At 40.5% G+C, this 27,898-nt stretch overlaps 1 protein-coding gene across 1 annotated transcript; it reads left to right on the plus strand.

Moving 5' to 3' along the window:
- Positions 1-3,494: 3,494 nt before the first annotated feature.
- On the plus strand, positions 3,495-26,894 carry LOC138114075 (vitellogenin-2-like). The gene is made up of 36 exons (XM_069023165.1): positions 3,495-3,564; positions 3,680-3,700; positions 3,806-3,957; positions 5,257-5,508; positions 6,007-6,168; positions 6,254-6,402; positions 6,980-7,130; positions 7,238-7,395; positions 7,486-7,651; positions 8,506-8,631; positions 8,987-9,205; positions 10,158-10,375; positions 10,495-10,592; positions 10,876-11,000; positions 11,105-11,206; positions 11,842-11,961; positions 12,048-12,237; positions 13,958-14,051; positions 14,163-14,348; positions 14,909-15,053; positions 15,173-15,395; positions 15,489-15,664; positions 16,037-16,254; positions 16,399-16,861; positions 17,370-17,420; positions 18,294-18,380; positions 19,436-19,648; positions 19,744-19,886; positions 20,284-20,422; positions 20,913-21,048; positions 21,501-21,687; positions 22,015-22,103; positions 23,157-23,254; positions 24,001-24,160; positions 25,529-25,690; positions 26,567-26,894. Exons 1-36 carry the CDS (start codon positions 3,495-3,497, stop codon positions 26,683-26,685), a joined length of 5,568 nt encoding a protein of 1,855 aa, XP_068879266.1. The 3' UTR covers positions 26,686-26,894.
- The last annotated feature ends 1,004 nt before the right edge of the window (positions 26,895-27,898 follow it).

The raw sequence follows: 27,898 nt of genomic DNA on the forward strand, positions 1-27,898 counted from the left end.
ATTTCTGTTTCTCCTGTTCTTCCCCAATAAATGGGTGTTCATAGTCACATCATTTGCTGCAGCTTTTTAGCAGCATACAGTTCCTGTTGCGTTTCACCCTTCCCAAGAGCTGCTGGTGGGCAGCTCTTGCCTGAATTTTAGTTGTGGAGGAATAAATACACATTCAAAAAACTTAAGTGGAAATTCAGTATACTAAGTGGGAGACTAGAACTCTGCACATAGGACTATTTTCAAGCCAGTAGTGACTGCAGCCCTCCACGGCTGAGACAGCATCTGGATGCCACCAGGGGCTGCTGCTGCTCCAATGTGTGCTCGTGGGTGCCCCACTGGGACTGTTACATGCGTTTGCTTTACTTGGGCCCTTCTTTAGCCTGGTTTTCTTCATGAAAGCTACTTTTAGGATAATAATGCCTTGAAGAATAAAATAATTTACCTGTTTAAACTCTTGTTTATTGAGTGATTAGAAATTCATAAACATTTTGTACTAATTTTTTGCTTTAGAATTCTGTAACCCAGCCGAGAGAAATGGAAATGTGTTTGAATGCCTCCCTGGAAGAACTCACTGTGCTAGAACGGTGTATGCAGTTGAGTCCTGAGCTGGGGTCAGACCTGGTCTGGAAGTCTGGAGTACAGATTCAGTCCTGTCCCTGTAAAAAAGTAAAATGTAGCTAGAGCTTTTGGATTTCTCTATATATAGTGCCTGGGAAGATTTTGAATCTGAAGCTACAGCTAATAATGGTATGAATTCTGCAGAGGGTAACATGGTGGTACTTAGAGCTGTTGGAAACAACTGCAGGATCTTTCTTATTCAAGAGTCTGCTGAAGAGCAAAGGGGGAGATTTCTTTCAGGAGTGTGATACAGGTGTTTCACTTCACATAGGTGTATATTTGAAATAGTATAGTGAGTGCTCTTCTCAAGGAACACAAAGTAGAGACTGGCAGCAAGTGATTACAGTACAGCTATTGTTAGCTACCCATGCATGGTGTTGAAAAGATGAGTGGTTCTCTTAAACTGTGGTGTTTCACAAAAATCTTTAAATACAATATTCATTGCTTCTTTTTCAGTCTGTGATAAGAGTGCTTTTACCATAAAAATCAGTCTGATTAGGTATGAGTATTTACTTTCCAGGATTATATTGGAACTATTTGGTTTTTTTCCTTTCATCTCCAGTGGTTAATGCCTATACAATATAGCTCCTGCAATACAGACTGTATAGCAAAAAAACCTACTAAATGGAAATTTTCTTTGAGAGAACCTTCTCCCTACAAAACAGCTTTCTTCCTAGTTTGAAGAAGTGCTTCCAACCAGATACTGCAGGCATGTTCTATTTCAGTTGCAGCAGGACAAAAGAAAAATCAGACCATATTGTAGATTTTTTCCTTCCTGTGCTTATTCTGTGTCCAGGTACATTTCAACCAGGTCAAGGTAACTGATACATCTAGATAATATCAATAAAAACAGGTTATTCTTGAAAGGAAAAGGGAAGGATACGCAGTATAGTGGCAATGCTGTGCATGCTGAATTAGCTCAGTTTTTACTTGTGCAGCTTTTTTTTACTTGCAGTTATCACAAAGCTTTTGTCTGGGAAGCCTTGTAAGACATCTTGGTTTTAGATTTTTTTCTGATTTGAAAGAGAAGTTGATGAGAAGATATGAAATGTTGACCTCAAAAGAAGTGTTCAGATTATATGATGATTTATTTATTGTTTTCAGACAATACATCTGATATCTAATGTTCACTATGCCCTACAGTCTTTCACTGTAGTAAAAACCTGAACTCCCATGGTATATATTTTGTTGTAGTTTTCACACTGACAGTGTTCATGGTTCTTTATTGAAGTTTTGAGTTGTACAAGATGTATAACTAACTGGAATGCACAACAGGTAAGTTTGTTTTAAATATTTAACAATAAAAAATTAATAACTGCTTTTTAAAAGAGCTTGTCCCTTGAGTCACAAAACATACTTGTTCCCTTGAACACTATAGATAGGTATCATGAAAAAGGAGACATTTCTAGCAAATGTCCACCCCTCCACCTCAAATGTCTTCTGCAGGGAGCTGGGTGGTAGTTCCCAAAATAGAGTTTGCACAACCTAAGGTAGATTTACAGTCCCCATGGAATCTGTTTGACAAAGTCAAAACCTATGGGACTGACAACCCAGGAACAGCAGTTGCTAATGGATGATGTAGAAACTGCTGAAACAGGAAATAAGTGTTCATTTGTGGGTGTTAAAATAGCATTTGCCACAAAGCACGTTCCTGTGGTTAATCATGTAACTATGGGAGTTGTGGGAGTAGAAATAAAGTGTCTGATTAACCAGTATGTCATAGATGTTGAATTTGAATGAGATTCATGGTTTTTGTGTGATTTGAAGCCTACAGTTTTTTGTGTTGCCTGAAGTTGCTCCTCCAGAAACATCCTCCAGCTTGGAAGCCCCTGTGCATTTTTCTTGCCTTTTATTGTTGATCCAGATGCCACCCAGCTCTCTTTGGAAGGCTGTGTCACTTGTTTGGGAGGAATGAGTCTGGTCAATCCCCCAATCTCTTACATACTCAAACAAGCCAAGCATGTTTTATGCGTCTCTGCTTGCCTCTATGGCCCTGAGGTTTCCAGAAAACACTTGTGTGAATGTGTTCCTGGGCTCTCACTGTAAATTGATGGTGAAGCTGGCTGCAAGCCTGCATCTGCTCAGGTAATTCAGCTGCATTTTGTGATTGACTCCTTAGGAAATGCAAAAGTTCTAGTTGACCTGCACTCCCATTCCCTCTGCTTTGCTGGGAGGAGTGTCTGTGGCTTTTAATTGTTCAGATTTGGCTGTCATTTACCTTGAAAGATAAAATATTTACTGATGGCTTATGAAATCTTTGTTCATTTAAAAAATATTCCTGGTCATTGTGACCAGAGCTGAAAGGACACACTGATCCTCTGATTTATTTGAATAAATATCTATATATTCCATATATATAGGTTTTCTTTAGAATGTGCTTTGGTGCACATAGGAATATAATAGCAATGGGATATCTGTCCTTGTCTGCTGTCTGCAGGGTTAGCTGTAACCAATGCCGAGGGAAGAGGAAGAGCACTGTCAGTGTGTGATACGTACTCTTAATTGGGCTGCTATCAGCTAGATAACAGTTTGGGTCAGGTGCCAGGTCACCATAACCTGGGCAAAATCAACCTAATCTATAGCAGGACCAAATATCAGCAGCCAGCTGTGACACAACCCAGGAAATGAAGTAATATGTTCATTGTAAAATTATTGCAAATGATTTAGTAAAATTTACTAGGATAAGTAGAAACTTTTAAATAATTCAGCAAAGGGCTTATAAGATAATCAGGCAGATGCCAAGGTATGACTAGATTTCCATTATTCCATCTGAAGAGAAAGTATGATTGCAAAAAGGGAAGTGTTTACATAAACTGATAAAAAACTTGAGAATTCAGCAGAACACAGCCACGTGTTCCTGAGCTTTCTTCCATAAAAGTCTCACCATGTCTGGCAGAGCCCCATTCACCTTCACTATGAGGGGAATCATACTTGCACTAGTGCTCACTCTTGTAGGTAAGGCTACATACCCCTTCTTCACCTTTCTTTCCCAAATTTTTTTTTAAGTTCAGTGGCAGTGATTGGATCTAGATTGAACATTGCTTACCTGTCCTTTAATCTCTTTTTGCAGGTAGTCAGAAGTTTGACATTGGTAAGTAAATTTCCTTCTATAATCTTTTTCCAGTGACTTTGCTGTTATTTCTATTTATTAGAACATGCTTGCAAGTATGGTGAAAATGGCTGTTACTTCCCACAGACCCTGGATTCAGTAGCAGAAAGAGCTACTTTTACAGTTATGAAGGCTGGGTGTTGAATGGGCTTCAGGAAAAGAATTTAGCCAAAGCCGGAGTGCGCCTGAGCAGCAAACTAGAGATCAGTGGGCTGTCGGAGAACACCTACATCCTCAAGGTACTGTGTCTCCTAAATGTGCCAACAGTAAGCTAAAAACCACATCTGTAATTGCATCTGGCTGGTCTGGCGTGTAGGAAAGCTGCAGGAAACACAACCAGAGACTTATCACTGTAGATATCAGAGAATGATCCGCAAGCTGCAGTTTCAGAGGTGATGAGTCACTTACCTGTGTTTGATGTGGAAGTTGTTTGTAGCAGGTGTTCCTCACGGCTTTGTACTGGAAATACAGTTTCTGGGGGTTCTGTTAGAAAATGGCAAACTAACTCGATACATTTAAGCCTGCTCTAAGATTTGATTCTAGCCTTAGCACACATTTCTAACTTCTGTGGGAAGGCAGGACTTGGGTGTGTAAAATCCTCGTCATGAAGGCAACTGATAAACATAGACTTAAAAAGCGATAAAAGCTAAAGATAAAAAGTGGTACATGATATAGGTAAGATTAAAATATGAAAATAATCAAAAAAGAGCATGTAATAATGTTTGAATAATGCAGTAAAACATCTGTATGTGTGAAATCATGACTCTGCTGACATCAGCAGTGATAGGACTTAATTCAAAATAAATATGCTTCAGAAATGTACTTTTGTCCCTTTAATTCAGTTACAAATCAGAGGTTCTTTTTGGAATACTGAATTCAGTGACAGCTCTTACCAGTTGTATTGAACTGTAGATCTTTCAAAATTTTGAGCTAGGGGCTGCATTTCACACTATAGCCTTTGTCTCGAAATTCTTGTATGGTGTGCACCAGCCTGTGCTCTGAGACACCTAAGCTGGCAGTAGCTTTGCCAAAGTTACTGAAATTGCTTCTTATTTACATAGTGTCTCAGTCTTTATAAATATATTGTTAATTGTTGAAATATTTTGTTGATTTAAACAATTCACAAATATGAAGCAAATATAGAAATTAATTTTAAATAAATAAAAAAATTGTGTAAGAATGAAGTAAAATGAAGTGTTCTAAAACTGCAATTTTTTACATTTATAATTATATAAGCTTTTTAAATGCTAAATTTTGTCTAAAGCAGAATATTTTTGAGGCTGACAAAAAGGGAGACTTTTATTTGATGTGTTAACTGCTTCTGTAAGATAAAATAGTACTGTTGAGCCGACAGGGTTTGCACTGGTTTTACAATAGTGTAACCATGCGACAAAAGAATGAATTGTTGTATGACTTTCTAAGCCTACATTTGGAAGGAAAGAGTATCTAACTATTGCTTCTGTTAATTTCTTCTAATCTGTTTGCATATTTAGTATCAAAGCAATTTTATTCACTTAAGTTTCTTAATTTCCTCGCAGATCCGCTCCCCACAGTTCGAGGAATACAATGGCATCTGGCCCAGGGACCCATTCACTCGATCTTCCAAAATCACTCAGATGGTTTCCTCATGCCTTACCCGGTCCTTCAAGTTTGAATACAACAGTGGACGGATTGGAAACATTTATGGCCCAGAAAACTGCCCTGATATTTGCATTAACATAGTGAGAGGAATACTGAACATGATACAGATAACCATTAAAAAGTCACAGAATGTGTATGAGTTGCAAGAGGTGTGTTTCTTTCTATTCTAGAAGTATTTTGCTGAAAGGTTGTATTTATTCTTTAGTTACTTTTCCTTTGAGTTTGCATCTACTTTTGAATGTTTGTAGTAAGAAAAGGGTGATTTTCATTCATATAGAAGAAAATGTGTGCATGTCTGTTGAACAAATTATCTGGGGTGAATTCTTCCTAAGACATCTGTCTTTAAGTCTTAACATACAGTTCTTCAGAGAAAAAAATTATTAGCTATGAATTTATTTGTTATATGGCTTCCATAATACAGCTACTTGATACATTTTATTTGCTAATTGTTGATACTCATTAATTGATTACTTTTTAATTTTAAACTCCATCCCCTGAGTATTGTTCACATGCCTATTTTTTAGTTCAGTAGGAATAATTGTATGTAATAGTAACAGGTTCATTGATAATCTTCAGTAAGTAAAACTTCTCACACTGTGAAATCCTGATGTAATTGGGAAGTCTCATCATCTGTATTCATCTGCCAGGCTGGAATTGGAGGTGTTTGCCATACAAGGTATGTCATCCAGGAGGACAGGAAGAACAGCCGAGTCTCTGTTACCAAAACTGTAGACCAAAACAATTGCCAGGAAAAAGTGGTGAAGAGTCTTGGAATGGCTTACATCTATCCCTGCCCTGTTGACATGATGGTACGTGAGATGTGAAAAGATCTTCCTAATTACAAGCATGGCCATGCTGTTCCCATTCACTCTTTGGGTCCCTCTCCTCCTACAGAAAGAAAGGATCGTCAAAGGGACTGCAGCTTTCTCCTACAAACTGAAGCAGTCAGACAGTGGTACCCTGATCACAGAGGTGGTGTCTCAGCAGGTGTATCAGATCTCACCATTCAGTGAACCCACTGGTGTCGCTGTCACAGAAGCAAAGTAGGTGGGACATGGGCTTGCTTCACAAAATGAGAATAATTATAGGTTCTATCAGTCCCCTTCACCCCCAGTTGAAGTGAAATGAGAATTGAGCTCCACAGCAGTTGAATAGAGGTAATCACACTTGGTACTTCCACAGTCCTAAAAGCTCAGCAAAGCATTCTTTATTTTGTACCCTGGTCAAACTTACTGGCATTACAATTGCATGGAAGAAAAGTAGAAAAGCTTTTTTGCTCACTTATACTATAAGAATGCAACATTACTGCTCTGTTTGTCCTGAAAAGGGGCTAATTTATAGTGTCAGGAGGAAGGTGGTGCACATGGAAATAAGATCATTCATTACACAGTCAGTAGCTCTCATTCAGCAGACAGTAATTTTGCTTCTCCTCAGAAACAATTTCTTTGTAGATAACTCCAATACCATTTTGTTCCAGATAGAAGGCTTTATTGATTAGCAAAAGGCTTTATTTTGATAAGAAAGATTATTAAAGAGTAAAACTGATACCTTCACAGTATCACTGAACCAACAAACAAGGTGCATGGGTGAAGAGAGATTGTGACATTTGTCTCTTGACAGACAACAACTCACCTTGCTTGAAGTGAGGAGTGAACGGGGGAGCTCCCCTGACATCTCCATGGAGAACTATGGAGGCCTTCGTTACCAGTTCCCAGCAGTACTGCCACAGATGTCAGTGCAGCTCATCAAGACAAAAAACCCTGAACAACGGGTAGAGTATTTTTTTCCAAATTGCTTTTCTAATTTAAAAAAAAAATAGTGATCATAAATTCCAAAGAATGTAATTATGTATGCCCTCTCTCTTGTGTTTTGTAACAGATAATTGAAACACTGCAACACATAGTCCTGAATAACCAACAAGATTTCCACGATGATCTTCCATACCGTTTCCTGGAGCTCGTCCAGCTCTGCCGCACAGCAAGCGCTGACACCCTGGAGTCCATCTGGAGACAGTGTTCAGATAAACCCCGCTACAGGTATTTCATTGTATCAACCTTTAAGAAACCTTTCTGGTTTTGTGACAACTGGGAGCTAAAAAGAAGGATTTTTTTAAAATCTATTTGCAGGCGATGGCTGCTGAGTGGAGTTTCTGCGACAGGCACCACAGAAGCACTCAAATTCATTAAGAGCAGAATCCGCAGTGATGACCTTAGCTACCTTCAGGCTCTTCTAAGTGTTCCCTTTGCTCTCCATTTAACAAAAGCTGATGAACACACTGTTCCAATAGCAGCAGTGAGTAAAGCCATGTGAATCTTTCCTGTCTCACAACGAAAGGAATGATAGTCAATGACCTGTGATTAAGTACATTAGAGACTGCATTCTCCTCTAGTGTACACTAATTTTGTGCAAATGTTGACCCATTAATTTCTTTTGTCATAACATTTATTAGAGGAGAGTTCTGTGTCTTCATTTCTCTGTATTGATATAAAGCCCTTCTCTTATGGGAGCTTCTGTGATTAATTCCCATTTTAGTTTGCTGGGAATTAGTTTAATTTAGTTTGCTCTGTCATGCCTTCTACAGACAAAACTTTGTCCCCTTTAATCACTTACTTCTGAAACAAATGATGATTGGTGTGTTATGTCACTTGAGCAGCTCTTTCAATTGCAAGCTAGTCCATGAACTGGAAAGTGCTGCAGAAAAAGTATTAGTGCAAACATCAAATATGTTGATACAATAATGAACCATTTATTCTGAACAGAATTTTTGCCATCTCTAGTCAATATTCTTCTTAAACAGGAAAAGAGGATATGATGTGAAAATGCATCATTAATATAATTGAGTTGCACAATTTTCTAGAGATATTCTGTTGATGTTTATCCATAATCTTAATGTTTTCAGTGTTATGTTCAGTTGAGGAAAATCAAAATGTAGCTGTGTAAGCTAACATATTTATAAACTAGTGGGGAATTAAGCACCTAAGTGAAGCTTCCAAACATAATGTCTCCAACCTACTTTCATTTGTTTGGATGAGAACAGTAATCATTCTGAAATTGATCCCTTCAAATAAGATCTGGTGATTTTCCTGCACTGAACGCTTTGTGAAGCACTGTATTAACTAACTAATTAATTTTTTTCTTCTTCACAGGATTTAGTGACAAGTTCTCGAATCCAGAAAAATCCCATGCTTCAACAACTTGCCAGCTTGGGATACAGTTCTGTGGTGAATAGATACTGTTCTCAGACCTCAGCTTGTCCTAAAGAAGCTCTCCAGGTGAGTGGATTTTTGCCAAGTTTTTTTTTTTTTTTTTAATATCTTAGTAGTGTTCATTATATTAGCTTAATTCTCTTAAGATACAGTATAAAAATGGTGACTGGAAATATAAATACACATTTTGTAGGTTTTCTTCAGAACAAAGACATCAAATCACTTTATCAATGTAGTTATTTGCTTCATCATTGAAATCATAGTTTTCACATTGCAAGGGTAAAATCCTGAGAGAAACCACCATTGAGTGACTTTATTAAAACCAGTTGCTATATTGTGATAGGCTTTTCAGTGGGTAAGGGGGACACTGTGGACAGTCTATACAGTACAATGAGAAGATTGAACTGTGCTTTGTTTACAGCCCATCCATGACCTGGCAGATGAAGCAATCAGCAGAGGCCGTGAGGAGAAAATGAAATTAGCTCTGAAGTGCATTGGCAACATGGGAGAACCAGCCAGCATCAAGCGCATCCTGAAGTTCCTTCCCATATTTTCATCCAGTGCTTCTGATATCCCCATCCACATCCAGATTGATGCCATAATGGCCTTGAGAAAAATCGCTTGGAAGGACCGCAGAACAGTAAGTAGGATCTGGTAGGTTTTCCCTACTTAATGAATCAGAATATATGCCATAAGGGGAATGATTTTAATGGTGTTGTATGTATAGATTCAGCATGGTTTTTAAAAAAAAAGATTATTTTTAAGAACAATACTGTACAGTTTTACATTTAGCTGATGGTTTCTGCTAAGCTGGACCAATAATTAGTCAGTAGGAAGCTTCCAGAAGGATATCAGCCGTGTTGCTTTTGTCATCTATCATAGCCAACTAAGTCCTGTGCTAGTTATATGTAGTGGACACTTAGACACCTAAAAGTCAGATATGTAATTTAAAATGCCTCTATAGTCAGGAGGAGAGACACTTTCTCTTAAACTCCTAGGCCAAATGTTGGCATTACTCTGCCTCTTTTAGACCCCTGCCTTGAGGTTGGATGAGTCACCACTGACCCCACACTGAGGTTGCTGTCACAGAAAGTGTAGGCGAGACTCCTGCCTTTCAGGTGGGTTAGGTAGAGGACCTATATGAGAAACCATTCACTCAGACTGCCTTTGGTGAACTGCTGAACCCTTTTAAAACTGGTCTAAAACAGTGAAGCATACTCACTGAGTCAGTGGAGTTTCTTCAAAGAATGAATCAGTCTTATTATCTACATTTTTTTCTTCCAAAGGTATTCACTGACACTTGAATGTCAGTAGCGCACAAAGCAACACTGGTGCCTTTTTGATTGTCATGGGTTGACTCAATACATCAATGGATGTTTATTTCAGGTTCAGGGCCTCTGTGGGGCTGTTCCACTGTGGCCCCTTCAACCATATTAATAAAGTTACATGGAACCCAGCAGTAAAAGAGATCAGGAAACCTTTCTACAGGGATAATGATCTCCTCTCCCATATTGCCTGTGGGTTAGGTGTGGATCCAGTTTGCAAAATGGTTTCAGTTACTGGTAATTCCCGACACTGTTTTGTCTCTGCAGGTGCAGGGATATCTCATCCAGATCCTCGCTGACGAGTCTCTTTCCCCCGAAGTGCGGATGATGTCTTGTGCTGTTATATTTGAGACAAGGCCTGCCCTTCCCTTAATAACAACCATTGCCAATGTGGCCATGAAGGAGAGCAATTTGCAAGTGGCCAGTTTTGTGTATTCCCACATGAAGGCTTTGTCCAAGAGCAGATTGCCGTACACGTACAACATGTGAGTAGAGACAGAACAAAGTAGGTGCTCTTCTGCATGTGCTGACAACTGAAGTCAGTTTATTTACTGACAGGGTGCAGCTTATTTCTGGATAATATTACCTTTCTCATTTTGTTTAGATCTTCAGCTTGCAATATTGCCCTTAAACTGCTGGCCCCCAAATTGGACAGGCTGAGCTATCGCTACAGCAAGGTCATACGTATTGGTGGTTACTTTGGTGAGTAAGTGCTTCAGTGATCAGGAAACTTTCACTTCAGAAATCCATTCTTAAAATATTAAGTCCTTTGGAGAAATATGGCATTCTTTGTTTCAGTGAGAAATTTAATTAAATGTGAGACTCACATGTTTAGAGTAGCCATTTAATAATTTCTGCCTAAACAGTTAGATTTTATGTAATGACAGATCTTACAGTTGGCAGTGGAAAAAGCTGCAGAAATATGATCTTGAATGATAAGCAGAATGGTGACAAAAAAGATGTCTCTTGTTTCCTTCTGCCATAGATAACTATAAAGTTGGTGCTGCTGGAGATGTCTTTGTTATGAACAGCCCAGGAACAATGTTCCCATCAGCAATAATTTCCAAGCTGATGGCATATTCTGCAGGGTCGGTGGCTGATTTGGTGGAGGTAAATATTTACCTGAGACAATAATAAATAAAATTAAAACTGCTCACAAAGTTTCCTCTCTGTAAGCATGTTTCAGACTGCTCCTTCTCATGCTGTTTTGGTAGGCTGGTGTCCGTGTGGAAGGCCTCACAGATGTCATCGTGAAACGAAATATCCCGTTTGCTGAATATTCCACATACAAAAAGATAAAGGAGATTGGAAAAGCTGTAGGTATTTTCAGTAATACAACGTGTGTGTTATGTGAAGGGGCATTTAGTGATGCTTCTCTAGTAAAGCCCTGTCTCAGGAGGTAAACTCCTCTCCTGGGAGTGAGCTCAAGTATTTCTGTGAAGGACAGACATGCAGTGGGGACTGCAGGGGACATCTGCCACAGCTGCAGTAGCTTCTGCCAGTTGTTGCTCTGGCTTTACTTCCTCCCCACCTCAAAGACGGCTCCAGGAGGAGCACAGAAGGGGAAGGGAGCAGCAGGCATTGCAGCATGGTGTGTCACATGCCTGGCAGGCTTACTACTCCCTCGCTTCATCTATCTCACCTAGTTTACAAGAATATGCCTTTGTCTTCAGGAGAAAAGATTATTTTTTTGCTGTGCTTTCAAACTGGGTTTGGTGGTACTAACAGCCCAGACCCTGTGTGTGAATGTTATTGTATTGGAATACCAAACATTTGTAGGCATCTCAATGGTGGAAGAAAGTCTGAATTAGTGCATTCATGCTATTACAATTGGAAATTTTAGAAAGGAAAAGGGCAGCTTGGGCAGTGATGGGTTTAGTCACCTGGATGAATTATCATTTGTGAAGGGTTGCATTAAGAAACTTTGCTTGTTTCTTTCTCGGTTCCTCAGCTGCTGGGATGGAAGGAGCTGCCAACAGAAACTCCCCTGATATCAGCCTACTTTAAACTCTTTGGCCAAGAGCTGGCCTACGTCAACATCAATAAGGAAGTCCTACAACAGGCTGTGAAGGTACCAGGAACCCCTACTTTTCTCTGCAATATTGGACAGCATTGCACTTTCATATCCCAACCTCCTGGATCTCTGTTCTATTGCAGGCTGTTCTAGAACCCGCTGACAGGAGCACGGTGCTGAAGAGACTGGCTGGCCAACTGCGCAGTGGCATTGCGGGACAGTGGACACAGCCGGTGTGGCTGGGAGAGCTGCGGTACATCGTCCCCACCTGCACGGGCCTGCCCCTGGAATACAGCTCCTACATCACTGCTCTGGCCCGGGCTGCAGTCAGCGGTGAGCTGGGAAGTGGGAGATCAGCTGTACAAGCTCTGAGCAGGGGGTGAGAGGGACAGGGGCTGAGGGAGGCTGGAGAAAGAAGTGGAAAGCCAGGAAGTAAAAAAAAATAACTAGTTTTTGTATTGGAGAGTGGGGCAGTGAAGATGTTTGAAGAGAAGCTGGATGCAGTGATTTGTGCATTGTCTTTGAATGGATTGAAGACAGAAAAGGTGAGATGAGAACTTGGGAAGCCAGAGAGAGAGGTCACAACATTCAAGGCCAGAAAAACCCAAGAGCTGCCTGAGGAGCTGATGCAGACATGGGCAGAAGGGGGTGACTCCTGAGAGATGCACACACAAGCTAAGCAGGATTCAATGGTGATTTAAACAGAGCAGAAAATAGAAGACAATAAAAAGAGAACTGTTAGTAAAGTTAAGGCAGGGAGAGAAGAGGGCCTGTGAAAAGAGGTGGGAGTTCTGTTTTAAAGGACTAAATATGCAAGTGCTAATCCTCATCAAGACGTTAACTCAGTGATCACACTGTGTGCTGTGCAGCAGATATAAATTAGGCAAAATTTTCCCTTGTATCTGCTGACACCACATAAGGAATACTGGTGCTCTCCCATGTATCCACTCTTTGCTGCTCTTGGTTTTTGGTTTTTTGTTAGTTTACTTTAGTAATATCTTTGCAGCTCTGCCCCTTCTGTGTGTTTTCTGTGTATTTTTTTTTTTTTAAATAACAACCTTGTAGCCAAGTTGGGGAGGTGTGAACTGGATGGATGGGCTACAAACTGCGTGAAGGTTGTCTGGACTGCTGTTCTTCAAGGGTAATCAACAGCTGAAAATATAGTTGGTGACTTGTTACGAGAAACGTTCCTCTGCCGTTGGCACTTGTTCATTGCCTTTTTTAAAACTTTGAGTTTTAGAAAAGAAGGCACCCTCAGCAAATCTGTGTCAATATTGACACTGAGTTAGTGGGAGCAGTTGCTGCACTGGGGGGTCAGGCTGCCACTGACAGGCAGCCTGACATGCTGGAGAGGATGGCCTGACAGAAGTGTGGTGAAATTTGACAAAGGCAGTGCAAGGTCCTTCACCTGGGATGAAGTAACCCATGCAAGTGTACAGGCTGGGCATCACCTAGACAGAGAGCAGTTTTGCAGGAAGGCCAGGACAAGCTGGTACGATAAACCAGCAGTGTTCTCATGTGGTGATGAAGGCCAACTGCATCATGGGCTGCAGAAGCAAGAGCAGAACCAGTGTGGCAATGATTTCCTTCTCTATTTGGCACATTTGCAGCTGCATCTGGAGTACAATGTCTGGTTTGGGGTCCACCGTACAAGAAAGATGTTCACACTTGATGTGAAGAAAGATTGGAGAGCAGAGGTTGTTTAGCCAGGTTCCCTTCATTTATTCTGTCTTCTGATTCCCCATGTTTCTAAAATTTTAATGTTACACTAATTACAAAACTTTCAATTTGGGCCAGCTCTTCATTTTCTGAGTATATTTTTATTTCCATTTTCAATATGTTGCAACAGAACCTTTGCCTACAGAACAATCTGCCTATATATTTTCAGTATTCTTCAGAATCATAAAATGTCTCATGTACCCCAAAGTCTGTCTTGTTTTCCAGTCATATTTGTTGTACTAACAAAAATACTACCTCCTGCTGAAAACTGCATTGGCTTATGTTCGACTCCTTTCATTTTTACCATGTTTAAATATTGTTCTTGCATTTGCAGTTGATGGAAAAATAACTCCCCCTTTAACTGGAGATTTCAGACCTTCACAGTTGCTTGAATCCACGGTGCAGATTCGTTCTGACATAAGTCCCAGGTATGGCAGGTTTCTAAGGCTTTACATGTGAAGGAGGTTTTTAAGAGAAGGCAGAACCACGTGGGTAAAAAGAGCACCTTTCTTACACCTGACTGCTGCACTCTGTTTCAGCTTATACATACAGAAATTTGCAACAATGGGTGTCAACACAGAATACTTCCAACAAGCTGTGGAAATTCAAGGCAAGGTCCTGACAAGAGTGCCAACAAAGTTTGAGGCCAAGATAGACATGAAGCTGAAAAATATTAAGATTGAAACAAATCCATGCCATGAGGAAACTGAGATAGTGGTCGGAAGGTACGGCCCCCTTACTTCAGAATATTTCATGTTGCTGAAACCTGACAAAGCTCACTATTGACTGACCTCCCATAGAGGTTTCTAGATAGGCAGAGTGACTCTTCAGCATGTAGCAGAACCTTTGGGATAAAGCATGAGCAAGAAAAATACAGTAGCTAAAAATCAAAAGATACCTAAATTATTTAGCAGTGTAATTTTTATATTAAATTGTTCATTTTTGTGTGTTCTTACTATTTTTATTATTTTTGTCTTTTAGGGATTTTGATTTTTATGTTTGAAGGAATATACTGTTTATATTGTTTATGTATTGTTTATTGTTTTGGAAATTTTGTTTAAATTGATGCAGATTTTGAAAACTTCCTGCGATATAAGAAAATTTATATTTGTAATGAACTCTTATTTGTTTTCAATAATATTTATATTTCTAAATTCACATACAATCCCTGTGTTCAAATATCCTATCTCTGTGCTCTCACATGATACTGACAGGGATGTATTTCATTTAATCCAAAGACAAAGGGTCAGAATAATTCACCATTTTTTTGCACATATCTCAACAGACATCAGGCTTTTGCTGTATCAAGAAATTTAGGAGAGCTAGGTGTTGAAAAGAGAACCTCAATTCTCCCAGGAGATGCTTCATCAAATATTGTGGAAGAGCCTTTCAAATCATCAGATAGAGCTTCTGGTGAAGATTTCACAAGGGTAACCTATTTCTTTTTGCTTATATAGTAATACTTACCCTCTCTGTAATGGATGTCTGTAGTTTTACTCTTGCCTATGACACACTCCCAGTGGTACTCACATACTCATCTCTAATGCAGCAAGAAGCTGACAGCACATCAAGGAAACGTGCCTATACCTCTCAAGAGGATCTTCGCCACATCACAGGAAGAAAAGCTCACAAACGAGACATTTGCGTCAAACTGCGTCATCTTGGGTGTCAGCTCTGCTTTTCCAGAAAGTCACGAGATGCCAGTTTCCTAAAAAATACATATTTGCACAGATTCATTGGAGAACATGAAGCTAAAATTGTCTTGATCCCAGGTAAAAAATACTTGATCCCACGTAAAAGCATCTTAGGCTTGGCAGTGCTATTTGAAACACTATAACCTTCTAATGCATGCAATTGTTGTGTAGTTGAAACAGATGCTGATATTGACAAAATTCAGGTGGAGATTCAGGCAGGATCCAGAGCAGCTTCCAAAATAATTCATGAAGTAAACTCAGAGTCTGAGGAAGAGGGTGAATCATCTCTGTATGAGGACATTCAAGCTAAACTGAAGAAGATTCTAGGCATTGAAAATGTGTTCAAGGCAAGTGACTTTGAGCATGGCAGTGGGGAGCATTTTCCCCTGAACAAGGGCAAGAATTTGAACTTCAGTGTGGAAAGCTGGCATGGCAAAGAAAGGATGGGGCTGGTTTAAAAGGTGCCAGTGCCCCATGCTGAGGGATTGCTCTTATGGGGTGCATCCAGCAAGGTGGTCTGTGCTGGGCTGGATTTCAGCTGAGTAGAGTGGATCTGAGGGAATTCTGCAAGTTCTGCAGTGAGTGAAGCAGGGAGGTGGTTTTTCTTTGAAAGGCTGGTGTGAAAACCCAGCCTTGTCTGACAGCCACAGAAGTTTTTACTTTGTAAACACAGGACCAGATGTATTCTTTCTTTTGCACCTCTTGGACTGTTTTTGCAGGTTGCAAATAAAACACGACACCAGAAGAAGCAACCCTCAAAGAAAGAAAACACTGTGCTAACAGAGCTTGGGGCAGACCCTGATATAAAACATCCCTCCAGCTCATCTTCTGCCTCCTCAGCTGTCTCCTCTTCCTCATCATCTGCTGTTTCTCCTCGTCGCAAAGAGGCTGGTGATGAAGATGAGAATGATCAAGAAAAGCAAGCGACAAACAAAGATGAAAGCAGCAAGAGCAGCAGCAGTAGTGGCATAAGTAGCAAGAGTAGCAGCAGTAGTGGGAGAAGTAGCAAGAGTAGCAGCAGTAGTGGGAGAAGCAGCAAGAGCAGTAGCAGCAGCAGTAGCAGTGGCAGAAGTAGCAGGAGTAGTAGTAGTAGCAGCAGAAGTAGCAAGAGCAGTAGCAGTAGCAGCAGTAGTGACAGAAGTAGCAAGAGCAGTAGGAGCAGTAGCAGCAGCAGAAGCAGTAGGAGCAGCAGCAGCAGCAGTGGGAGCAGAAGCAGTGGGAGCAGCAGCAGTAGGAGTAGCAGCAGCAGTAGGAGTAGCAGCAGTAGCAGCAGAAGCAGTAGGAGCAGCAGCAGCAGCAGTAGGAGTAGCAGCAGCAGTAGCAGCAGCAGCAGTAGGAGTAGCAGCAGCAGCAGAAGCAGTAGCAGCAGTGGGAGCAGTAGCAGTAGCAGCAGGAAGTCATCAAGTCATCATAGCCATGGGCATCACTCAAAGTATGTGAATGGCAGCAGCAGCAGCAGCGAGTCACTGAGCCACCATAGCCATGAACATCATTCAGGGCATCTGGAAGGTGGCAGCAGCAGCAGCGCATATTCCAAAATCTGGGTAATTTTGTCAGTAAATCGACTGATGCTGCTAATGTTTGTGAATCATGTTCCTGATGGTGGCTGGCCTTGCATGACAATTCAGGGCATTATGGGTTGAACAGTAAATTTTAGCAACATAAAATTGCAAAATTTATTCTACAAACACACCTGCAATCATTGGCACAGATGTCTACTTCATCTCAAAAGTTTCCAGTTGTTTGTTGAAACTTTTGTTACTGCCAGGAAATGGGTTTTTTTGACAATTTACTGCCCATAAACATTGTGTATTTCTGTCTTAATTTTGTGGTAGAAACATTAATGCTTTATATGAACTATTTTATCTTGCATTATGTTCTTGTGTCTAAGCATACAGAGCTATGTATGAATGATAATTAGTAATACAGAACTATGTATGAATGATAATTAGTAAATTTCTTATTTAATTCCCAGTGCTTAGACTTCAATATAATTGCAGCATTTCTTTTCATCTGAGGCTTCTAATCCTCTTGTTTTTGTTATTTTCAAAGGAGGCTCATGAGATTTATCAGTACCGCTTTAAATCAGCACATAGACAAGAGGTGAGTTTTTCTTTCCTCAGTAAAAGAAGTATGGAATCTGTCAAGAGTCAAATGGAGACTTTAAAGGCAACTTGTTGTCTTTGTTGAAGAAAATTACAGTACTGATAACATTAGAACCGTGCTGGTTCTTCTGAAATGCGTTTAGACAGAGAGCTGTGTTCCTTTTTGTGCTGTGCACACGAAGGCACTTGTGGCTCTGCAAAGGAGATGCAAAGTCTCTGCCAAAACAATGAAAAAGACTGGAGCTGCACACTTTGGAGGAACCATCAGAGGCTTGGTTCATTTGACTGGCTTTGATCACTTGGTTGGGATCACTGCAGGTACACAACGAGGGTAGTGACGTGGACAAATGCGGGACGATACCTTATAGTATTTTGGTTGAGCAGATTCTTACTAGGGCATGAGCCAGCCAGAGCAGTGTACTTGATATCTGTGTTCCTCAAAAAGTAGCATTTCAGCAGTGGCTGTCCATTCAGATGCTCCTTTCCATTGAGTTTATCCTCCAGTTGATCAAGCTGGTGCAGAATTTCTGGTCTTTCATATTGAAGTGAGAAGCTGATTTAATTATACTTTCTCTGGTCCACTCTTTTTTCATATGGGGAAGTCTCATTTAGACATGGTCCTTATGGACTGTGAGGAGTCAGATGTGTTTGGGCAAACAAGATTTTTCTGAGTTAGATCCTACATACTAAGCAGGAAATAGCCTATTGCAAGTCACTGAGCTACTCAGGGTTGGAATACAAGCTTAGCAACTCCAAGTGCAATGAGAGAGAGCATTGTTCAGCACTGCCTCATGCAATTTCTTCAAGCATGCTTTAAAGTTACCCTCTTAAGCATGTTGTGGTTTTGTTTTGTTTTGGTTTTTTTTTGCAGTTCCCAAAAAGAAAACTCCCAGATGACCGGACTAGCAGCTCACATTCTTCTGCCAGATCCAGTCGTGCCTCATCTCGAGCTTCATGGGTTAGTTGCATCGTTTTTAGGGGGGTTTTGACAGCTTGGAATGATGGCAGAGTGGCTGTGCACTCACAGCAATTGTATATTTAGGATAATGGGAAGGGAGAAATGCCAGCCTCTCGAGTCTCAGGTTATCAGTCAAGACATGCACCATAGTTCCCACATGCTCTTTCCTCTCCACCGAGGATCCTTCTTACTTGCAGTACAACCCTTCCCTCATGGGAATCCCACCCAACAGATGCCTGCAGAGACTGATCTTGTGACCTCTGCAGCCTGGATGGAGGTTGAGGTGCTGCAGTGCCAGTGCGAGGACATTGGCGATGGCAGCCAAGGCTCCGAGCAGCCTCAGACAAAGGCATGTTCCAGAGGAGACATGGAGAACCTGGGCTCCTCTCTGTCACCCAGCTGGATGTGTACAGGCTTGAGAATGATGGAGTGAAGATACTGAAGGTCATAGTGCACTTAAGGCTGTGCTCCAGGGGAAGAGGTTCTTGATGTTGAAGAAAATGCCCTGGATTATCTTCTGTGCTGGGTTGCTGTACAAACACAAAACCTGATTGTCCCACAGAACTCCCAGCTGAAGTGTGAGGAGAAAGCCAACATAAGATCCAGACGGATAAACAAGAGGAGACGAGCTGGGGGATGTTATTGCTGTGGGAGTGAGTGACGCATACAACTGACAGCTGATGTTGTTCAAACTGAACCACTTTCTTTTATTCACAGGCTGGATACTAACAATGAAGCCCAAATCATATAGTCATTACTGTATTTTAATTATATTAATATTTCCATGGTATCAGCTGTAGCTCAGGAAATGGCACAAATTTTGGCTCATATAAACACAGTGATAAAATCCATCTGGCATGCAGAGGCACGTGCACGTTAAAGTCATACGCACGAGGTTTTATAGGCATGTATATATGTGTGACACATATGCTGGTATATATTTGTGGCTCAGTTGTTTATTTTTCATTTATCCATCTAGATCTTGCATCTAAAATGTTCCATGGTAACTCTTCTATAATTATATGCTTTGCATACTTTCTCCCCTTTCTTCTTAGCCGAAGTTTCTGGGAGATGTTAAAACTCCAGTATTAGCTGTTCTTCTTCATGGCATCCGTGATGATAAGAAGATAGGAGGCCTCCAGCTTGTGGTATATGCTGATATTGACTCCATCAGGCCCCGGATGCAGGTATTTGTGTCAAACCTCACAGATTCAAGCAAGTGGAAGCTCTGTGCTGATGCTTCAGTCCTCAATGCTCACAAGGCAGTGGTAAGGCTCAAAACTAGCTTGTACAGCTATATATGGATCCCAGGAAAACTGTGCTCCAGGCATTAAAAAATGGACCATTTATTCCTGCATTACAGGCTTACCTGAAATGGGGACGGAATTGCCAGGACTACAAGGTTTCATCTGAGCTGGTAACTGGGCGGTTTGCTGCCCACCCTGCTGTACAAGTGAAACTGGAGTGGCCTAAAGTTCCTTCCAGTATCAAATCCACAGCAGAATGGTGAGGATTTAGTCTTTTGTGACACTTGTTCACAATAGCGGTCAACTGGGAAAAATCAGCATCCGCACACAAGGTTCTAGTGGCTTAAGTGCTCGCTGATATTTTATTCTCTGGTCTGTCCAAGTACAGCCTTTGGATGTAAAAGCTGAATGGGATTACATCTTATTTTAATGTACATTAATTCTTTATACTGGACATAATTACTGAAAACTGAGGAACAGATCCTTCCTTTCGCTGAACACTTGAACAGTAGTGCAGAGTGTGGGTGTGAGGATATAATCAGGGATCCTGAAGACTATTGTGCTACTTACACACAGATGTGAGACAATCTGGTTGGGATGTGTGCAGCCATTTGTTTCTCCATCTCACCAGATCTTTCTGATTTGAACTTTTGAAGGTTTTACAAGTTTGTCCCTGGGGCTGCATTTATGCTGGGGTTCTCTGAAAAAACGGACAAGAACCCTTCTCGACAAGCCAGGGTGATCGTGGCTCTAACTTCTCCAAGGACATGTGATGTTGTTATCAAGCTTCCTGATGTAATTATGAAATATTTTTATCACTCTTCTATTTTTTTCCTAGTAGAAAAGTGTGACTGTTTAATTACAGTGGGCCAATTCTGAGAAAGAAAAATTAAATTAGTATCAGTTTGGGTGCAAACAATGAAAACTACTTTTATTTATTTCCAACCTTTTAATATTTCATAAAAGGACATTTATATAGTGGTTTTGTTCATAGAGAGACAGGTGGGTACTCATAAGGACACGAGTTTCCATCTGTAGTATCTGAATAAGTGATCACCTCATCACCTTTGAAAGGCAGTAATTAATTCTCTCCCAAATAATACTTGAATGATTTCTCTCACGCTGTGAGAGAAAACTGAGCAAAAGGAAAAACCTCATGGACAATGAATCAGATGAGTTGTGTTCACATAAAGTCTTTGCAATAGAAGTAGAAGAAATAGGAAAAAAATCTTACCTGTTTGCTGGCACAGGTGCATTTTGAATGTGTTTTTAAATTCCTTTTCAGATTACCCTCTATGAAAAAGCCATGAGGCTTCCCCTGTCACTTCCTGTAGGTCCAAGGATACCAGCTTCAGAGCTGCAGCCTCCCATCTGGAATGTCTTTGCTGAAGCTCCTTCTGCAGTGCTCGAGAATTTGAAAGGTCAGAGTCTAATGGGGTTCAGAAGCATGACAACTTCAGTCTCACAATTTACTTGGACACCTTCTTGATTTTGCTGGCATTGTTTATCTCCATTTAATTAGGAAATGTTCTGTAATAATATGAGAATGGTTCAGCTGGGAGAAAATATTGTGCATATAGTACAGAAATCATCAACATTTCAGGGATCAAGATACTAATTATCTGAAGTGATAACATTTAAAGTTTCTGGCAATTATTTTTTGTTTGATAGAGAAACATATTTTATATGAATTTTTAAGAATTTATGGGTGCTTAGTAGCCAAAAGTCCCTGTAAAGCATATGAAAATATCACATAATGGAAAAAATACAAAGCTAAAATAATATGGCACTAAAAATAAAAAAAACCCAAAAACATTTAATGGCCTTCTCTCATGGAAAAGCAAATACTCAGTGGCATTTTTTTTTTAACCAGCTCAATGCTCAGTTTCCTACAACAAGATCACAACCTTTAATGAAGTTCAGTTTAACTACACAATGCCAGCAGACTGCTACCACATCTTGGCTCAGGATTGCAGCTCTGACCTGAAGTTCGTGGTGATGATGAGGAATGTAGAAGAAGCTGTGAACCTGAAAGCAATCAACATCAAGCTTGGCAATCAGTAAGTAACTTCTGCCAGATGCTGGGAGCATGAGGGACCTCATTGTCCACATTTAGCATGAGAGGAGCTCTGATCTGAGCTTTACTGCCACAGTGAGCAGCCCATGGGGCTTCAGCACTCCCCTTATTTATTTTCCATGCATATTGAATGTGATGCTGATGTTCTTATCCTGCATCTCGGGTGACAAGAATACCCCTGATGTAATTTAAGCATTTGAAATGAGCTTGTGCTCTGACCATTGATATTTAGTGAGCAGGAAAATGCCTCTGTGATTGTATGTGTGTGAATGTGGCCCAGCCTGGCTGTGAGCACTCTTGTCCTTGACAGTGAAGTCGATATGTTCCCTGTGAACGGATGGGTGAAGCTGCTGGTGGATGGCGCTGAGAGCCCAACAAATGTTTCATTGACATCTGCTGGTAAGTGATGCAGCATATGCTGTTTAATTTTCACATATGTTTTAGGAGAAAGAAGGAAAGAGAAGGAATCTGTGAAGGAGATTTGATCAGTTTGTATTCAATAAGTGTTTCTTTGGTTTTAAGGTAATATTTAAGAACATGTATTTTACTCACTTGCACTGGAACATTTAGAAAGATTGATTAGAGTGTGAAGCTCTTGAAGTAGCCTAAATAATCAAGATATAATTAACATGAAGATCCCTCCTTTTTGTACATCACTACTATAGTTCCAAATTGGAGAAGTGTTTTGGTTATACGATCAAATTTTTCTTGATTAAAACTTTTTGAAGTAGAGCTTTTCTAAAATTCACCACACAGGACTTGTATATGGATGTTATTCCCAGTTTGATTTGTAGGTATAAATTTGGCTTGCATTGTGCTAGGGATAGGTATGGAGGAGTGGTGAAACAACCTGCTTGATTCTCTGAAAACAGAGATTGTTTGTTTCTGTGAAAGGTACAGGAAGACCTTGTTTCATCCTGTGCTGTGTAGTCAGGGGCTATATATAGTGTGGGTATTCTGACAGAGGAGCTGCAATATATGCATTGGGCTAAATCTTGCTGAAATTGGGTTAGCATATACCAGTGCTGAGCTCTGTCCTATTTGTTATGTGCTTGGGAAGTGATAATTGTGCTAGAAATGGCTCCAGTGACAGTCATGGTGTTCCTCATATTTCCATATTCCAATACTGTGTACTCAGAGCCTTGTCAATCTGCACAACTACACAGATACTATAGACAGTTCAATAATAACTTCTAGACATAAATGTGAATATGTTAATAACCCAAAGAAAAAAGAATAAATCTGTGATCATTAACATTGTCTTCCAACCTTTAGCAAACACCTAGTTTCTATATATGCACATTTCTATTTTGCTTTGTTCTATGTTTTGTTTCTTGAGTAGGGTAACTGAGGAATTTTGAAGAAAATAAAATTCCAGAAACATGACATTGCTCTTTTTCTTGCTTAAAGAAGCTAGGTTTGGTCTGGTTTTGTTTTGTTTTTTTCTTCTAGGTGCTTCTCTGTGGATCCACAGTGAAAATCAAGGGCTTGTACTTCTTGCCCCAGCCTATGGCATTGACAAATTGTACTTTGATGGATACACATTCAGGGTATCATTCTTCCTCTTCATAAGATTGGGTGCTAAGAAATTCCCATAGGATTCCCTTAAATCTGTGTGTATGAATGCAAGAGTGTACACTGGCAAAGGGAAGTGTGTGCAGAGCACAAAAAAACCTCAAAGGGAAGACGATGCTACAGGATTGCAGAGTCCTACTCTTTATTTCTGAGTGTGAGAAATGAGAACCTTTGATCAACAAAAGTACATTGTTCTTGCAGTACAGGTGTGTATTGGGAAGCGAGTCTGTGAGTGTACACACGCTGAGTCAGCAGTGCCTTTGCAAGAAAAATGAGTTTTCAGCTCCTGAGCACTGTTCTTACAGCTGTATAATTCTTCAAAACAGCAAAAATTCAGCCATTCTTTTTAGATAAATGAGTAGTTTAAAGTCTGCACTAAAATTAATATGAAGCTGGAACATAAAAGGTCAATAAACTGTACCTGTACTATCAAAACAGCCACCAGAAAAAAGCTTCAGCATATTAATAGTCCAGAGCATTAAAAGCTCAACAACCTAGACTGGCACAGTAGGTTATAAAGACTGTAGCAGTTATAGATGCTGCAGCTCACCAGGAGTTTGGCAACTCTGTCAGACTGTCAGACCCTTTTGAATTCTTATCAAAGAGATTTTAAATGTTTGTGCATTACCTTACACTGGAAGGGACCTGCATAGCAAAAATGTGCTCCACAGGTATTACTTTTCTTTAACTTGAAATACTTCTCACTCCTTTTTCCTCCAAGATTCAAGTTGCCTTATGGATGGCAGGGAAAATGTGTGGACTGTGTGGAAAATATGATGCAGAATGTGAACAGGAATATCGGATGCCCAATGGATATGTAGCTAAAGATGCAGTGAGCTTTGGGCATTCTTGGATTTTGGAAGAAAAGCCTTGCAGAGGAGGTATGCTAGCTCTAATAAATTTAACATAATATTACTGCAGTTGTTCAGAAAATATAGAATCTGTTCAGAAAATTTTAAATCTGTATATATTTTGGAAATAAAATCATATTAGAATATTCATTATTAAGTTATATAATAAGTATTAAAATTACTTGCAAGTTGAGAAAGAAATAAGAAATCACAGGTTAAACAAGCCAAAATATACAACTTAGTTGAAGTTCAAAAAACAAGATGAATAAAAATCTTGTTTCAGTTTTGAAGCATTTTAGAAGAAGATCAGAAAGAGGATAAAATTCACATGGAATTCTTTGATTTAAGTACAACAGCATTTTCCAGACATCAATTTTCAGCAATTGGCCCATCAAAAAATCAGATGGGGATTAGTAGTTATTACCATGGCTGACCACCTGGTTTTTGAACCAGTGCAACCTGTCAAGCAAAGCATTCAAGTACATGAGCAGTTCCAGGGACTTAATTACACGGTTGAAATAAAACCCCTGCATTTTAAGTCTTTCAGCAGATTAGGATCTTATGGTGTGCTGGTGCTCTCAGCTGAGGTTATGATGCAACATCACACCACAGTGCTCGAGGAGAACAGGCACGTTGCATGTGTAGAGACTTGTCCTGTGGGAAGGACATCCTCAGTCCCTGGAGATGGCTTGTACATATCTATCTCTGCATTAACTGTTATTCTTCCACGTTTTTGTCACAAATTCTGGGCAACAAACTTGCTTTACATACCCATACACAATAATATTCCTGGTAGTGACCACATTCTGTTTCCTTTTAACATATGGTGGAAACTGCTGAAATTTGAAGATATAAAACTTATAGCTAGGAATAAGTTGTGGTCTGTTTAGCTTCTCACTTGTAACTGTTTGTCCTGGGAATCCAAAATGAGATTGATGTTACTTGCTGGCAGCAATGACTGCTCTCTATCTGCAACAGTTCTGTGTCTGAATGACATTGGTAATAATGCAATTCCTTGGGGATTAATTTTATTTGGCCAGACATCTTGCCTTTAGTTCCACTGCTGAATATCCAACATTTTAACATGTGGTTTGACAGCTATTCACTAAGCAAGTTTACCTTGAAAAATGTTTATTAGAAAGTACCTCAGACTATGTTTCTACATCCTGATCTAGAAATAGACCAGTTGCATTTGAAATTAGCTTTCCAGGACTCCATATCTAACAAGCTGATTTGAAAGGTTTATCAGACTGTAGAGCTGCTTCATTTATGATCAAAACACTGTTTTCACAGAGGGGAAGTTGCTTGCAAATTGGCAGTGTTGGCAGATGGGTCCTTCTGGGGAGGTGTGGAGCTTTTGACTGTAAGCACTTAAGCTGTCCCCCATGATTGTTGCAGCCTGCAAGCTGCGGCGCTCCTTTGTGAAGCTCGAGAAGACGGTTCAGCTCACCGGGGTCGAGTCCAAGTGCTATTCCACGGAGCCTGTGCTGCGCTGCCTGAAGGGGTGCTCTGCCACCAAGACTACTCCAGTCACTGTCGGCTTCCACTGTCTCCCTGCTGGTAAGTCAACAAAAATCCTACTGATAGGAGCTGAGCAAAAGTATAAATAGATTGTGACTTGACTCAGTCATTCCACTTGAAAAGTGTGAATAATATAACATAGACATAAGTAGGTGTGGAGTTAGTGTCCTATTGACTGAAGCCCTTTCCCTGTTTTATTAATAGGCAAACATTCCTTCAGTGAGAGAGATGATTTTCTGTTGTACATTTACTTGTTTTCCTTGTACTGGAATTTAAAATCTAAACTGAATTCACCTTCATGGTGCTTAGGGCTGTCAAGGTAAGGGCAGGATAACAGCACAGTCAACAAGGTGATTCAACTGAAAAGTTTTTACTGCAGCCTGTGGAGATTGAGCCATACATGGCCAAGTGCAGCACCCGGAAACAGGCATCCTTGCCTTGCATTTTTTAGATATCACTGCCTTTGGAAGTGATCCTATTTCACTGAGCTGATTTAGGCACTAGAAGGACAAGTGTGGACAGGATTCTTGCACACAGGCCCAGTGATATAGGAGGATTTATTTTCTATAGGTATATTATGGATGATAAGAGATTAGATGAAGTTGATATAGGTTATATAGAGCATAGAACTGTATCTGTTTTCCAAGGTTTTTTCTTAAAGATCATAATACCCTTTCCTAAATGTATCATTAATAAAATTCTGTATGGAAGCAGTAGCTTTCAAGGTAAAACTGGCTTATTAATGAAGTGGGCTTCCTGGAACATCTCTGTGTGACTTAGACAAATATAAATATGTAAATCAGTGAGGAACAGCCAAGCCTGCTGTAATTAATGACTAGTGTTTGGTAAATGTTGTACCTTGCAGAACTACTTGTGAAGTAAGCTGTTTACTTTTCATTTCTTGTTCCCCATCAGATTCAGCTACCAGCCTGACAGACAAGCAGACGAAGTTTGACCAGAAGTCAGAGGATATGCAGGACACTGTTGATGCACACACAGCATGTTCTTGTGAGGACGAAGACTGCAGCGCATGAAGCTGTACATTTGAAGCATAGGAGAAAACAGAAATACTTTCATGTTTTTATTGTGTGGTGTAAAAAACCTTGTCTTAAGGAATAATAGAGATGCTAAATTAAGTACTTGAGGATGTGTGGAATCTTCCCAAGTAATTTAAAGTATTAAACTTTATTATTGTAGAAACTGTTATGATTGCCCGTAAATATCTGATTTCATAATAAATCCATGCATGGAAAAAATTGTGAAGGCTTCCTTATTTCACTGGTAATGGAAAGAGGAGGTCTGCATAGGTTCTCCTAATCCCCCATTTCTTAGACTTCCTGAGTTTGTGACCATCTTCTGTGCCTCAGGGTCACACTGGGAATTGGGTTGGATAGCTGTAGTACTACTACTCCTGATTGTTCTCCTAATGCTTCCTTCCCTGGTCCTGGGACCCTGTGCACCTGCAGCAGGAACTGATCACCTTGGTGTGATGCTGCACCCTCTGCAGCAGCCATGCAACCATGCTTGGCAAGAGCTCTGTGATGGGCCAGAGCTGCTGTAGGGAGCAGCAGGCTCAGGGAATAAGCCTGAATCTCATGTCCCTTGGCAAGGCTGCTCTGAGGGAGCCAAGAACATGCTGATTTTCGGGTGCACCACATGCAGAAGCTATGGTGAACCAGGGTCTTTGAGCAGGACAGGGTGGGGTTACCCAAGCACATCACCTGCCAAGGGGTCTGAAGCAGAGCCAGACCTCTGCACTTTGGGCGAGATGTCCCAACCTCTGTGCCCAGCAAGAGTCATCACTGCAGCCACCAACTGGTGGGCTCTGCCTGCTGCCCCCCACCACAGGTCTGTGTGGGCATGGTCAGGGATGAACTCATCTGCCCTGAGCACTGGAGCCCAAAGGATTCCAGCAGATCTGGAAGCTGTTTTCTGCTTGCCCTTAAGGCCGTGTTTGCAGGCTGATTATGCACACCGGGTGAATGGGATTTTGAAAACACTTGAGAACATTCTGTAAAAACTGTGTTGTTTTGCTTTCTCCAGCAGCTTTTGCACCTTCAATGGATGCATATACCTGAGTTTCCTTGTTTGGATATCAGTTCAGAAAGGTAAAGTCCTTAGTACCAGAAGAAATATGTTTGAAAGGTCCTAAATATACGGTTCTGTGCAGTTTAAATGCTGCCATGGTAACCTACACTGCAGAGTGAAGGGGAACTGGCAGCAGCAGTAAAGCCATGAGCTGGTGGG

Source organism: Aphelocoma coerulescens, chromosome 8 (genome assembly GCF_041296385.1).
Source record: "Aphelocoma coerulescens isolate FSJ_1873_10779 chromosome 8, UR_Acoe_1.0, whole genome shotgun sequence".
NCBI lineage: Eukaryota > Metazoa > Chordata > Aves > Passeriformes > Corvidae > Aphelocoma > Aphelocoma coerulescens.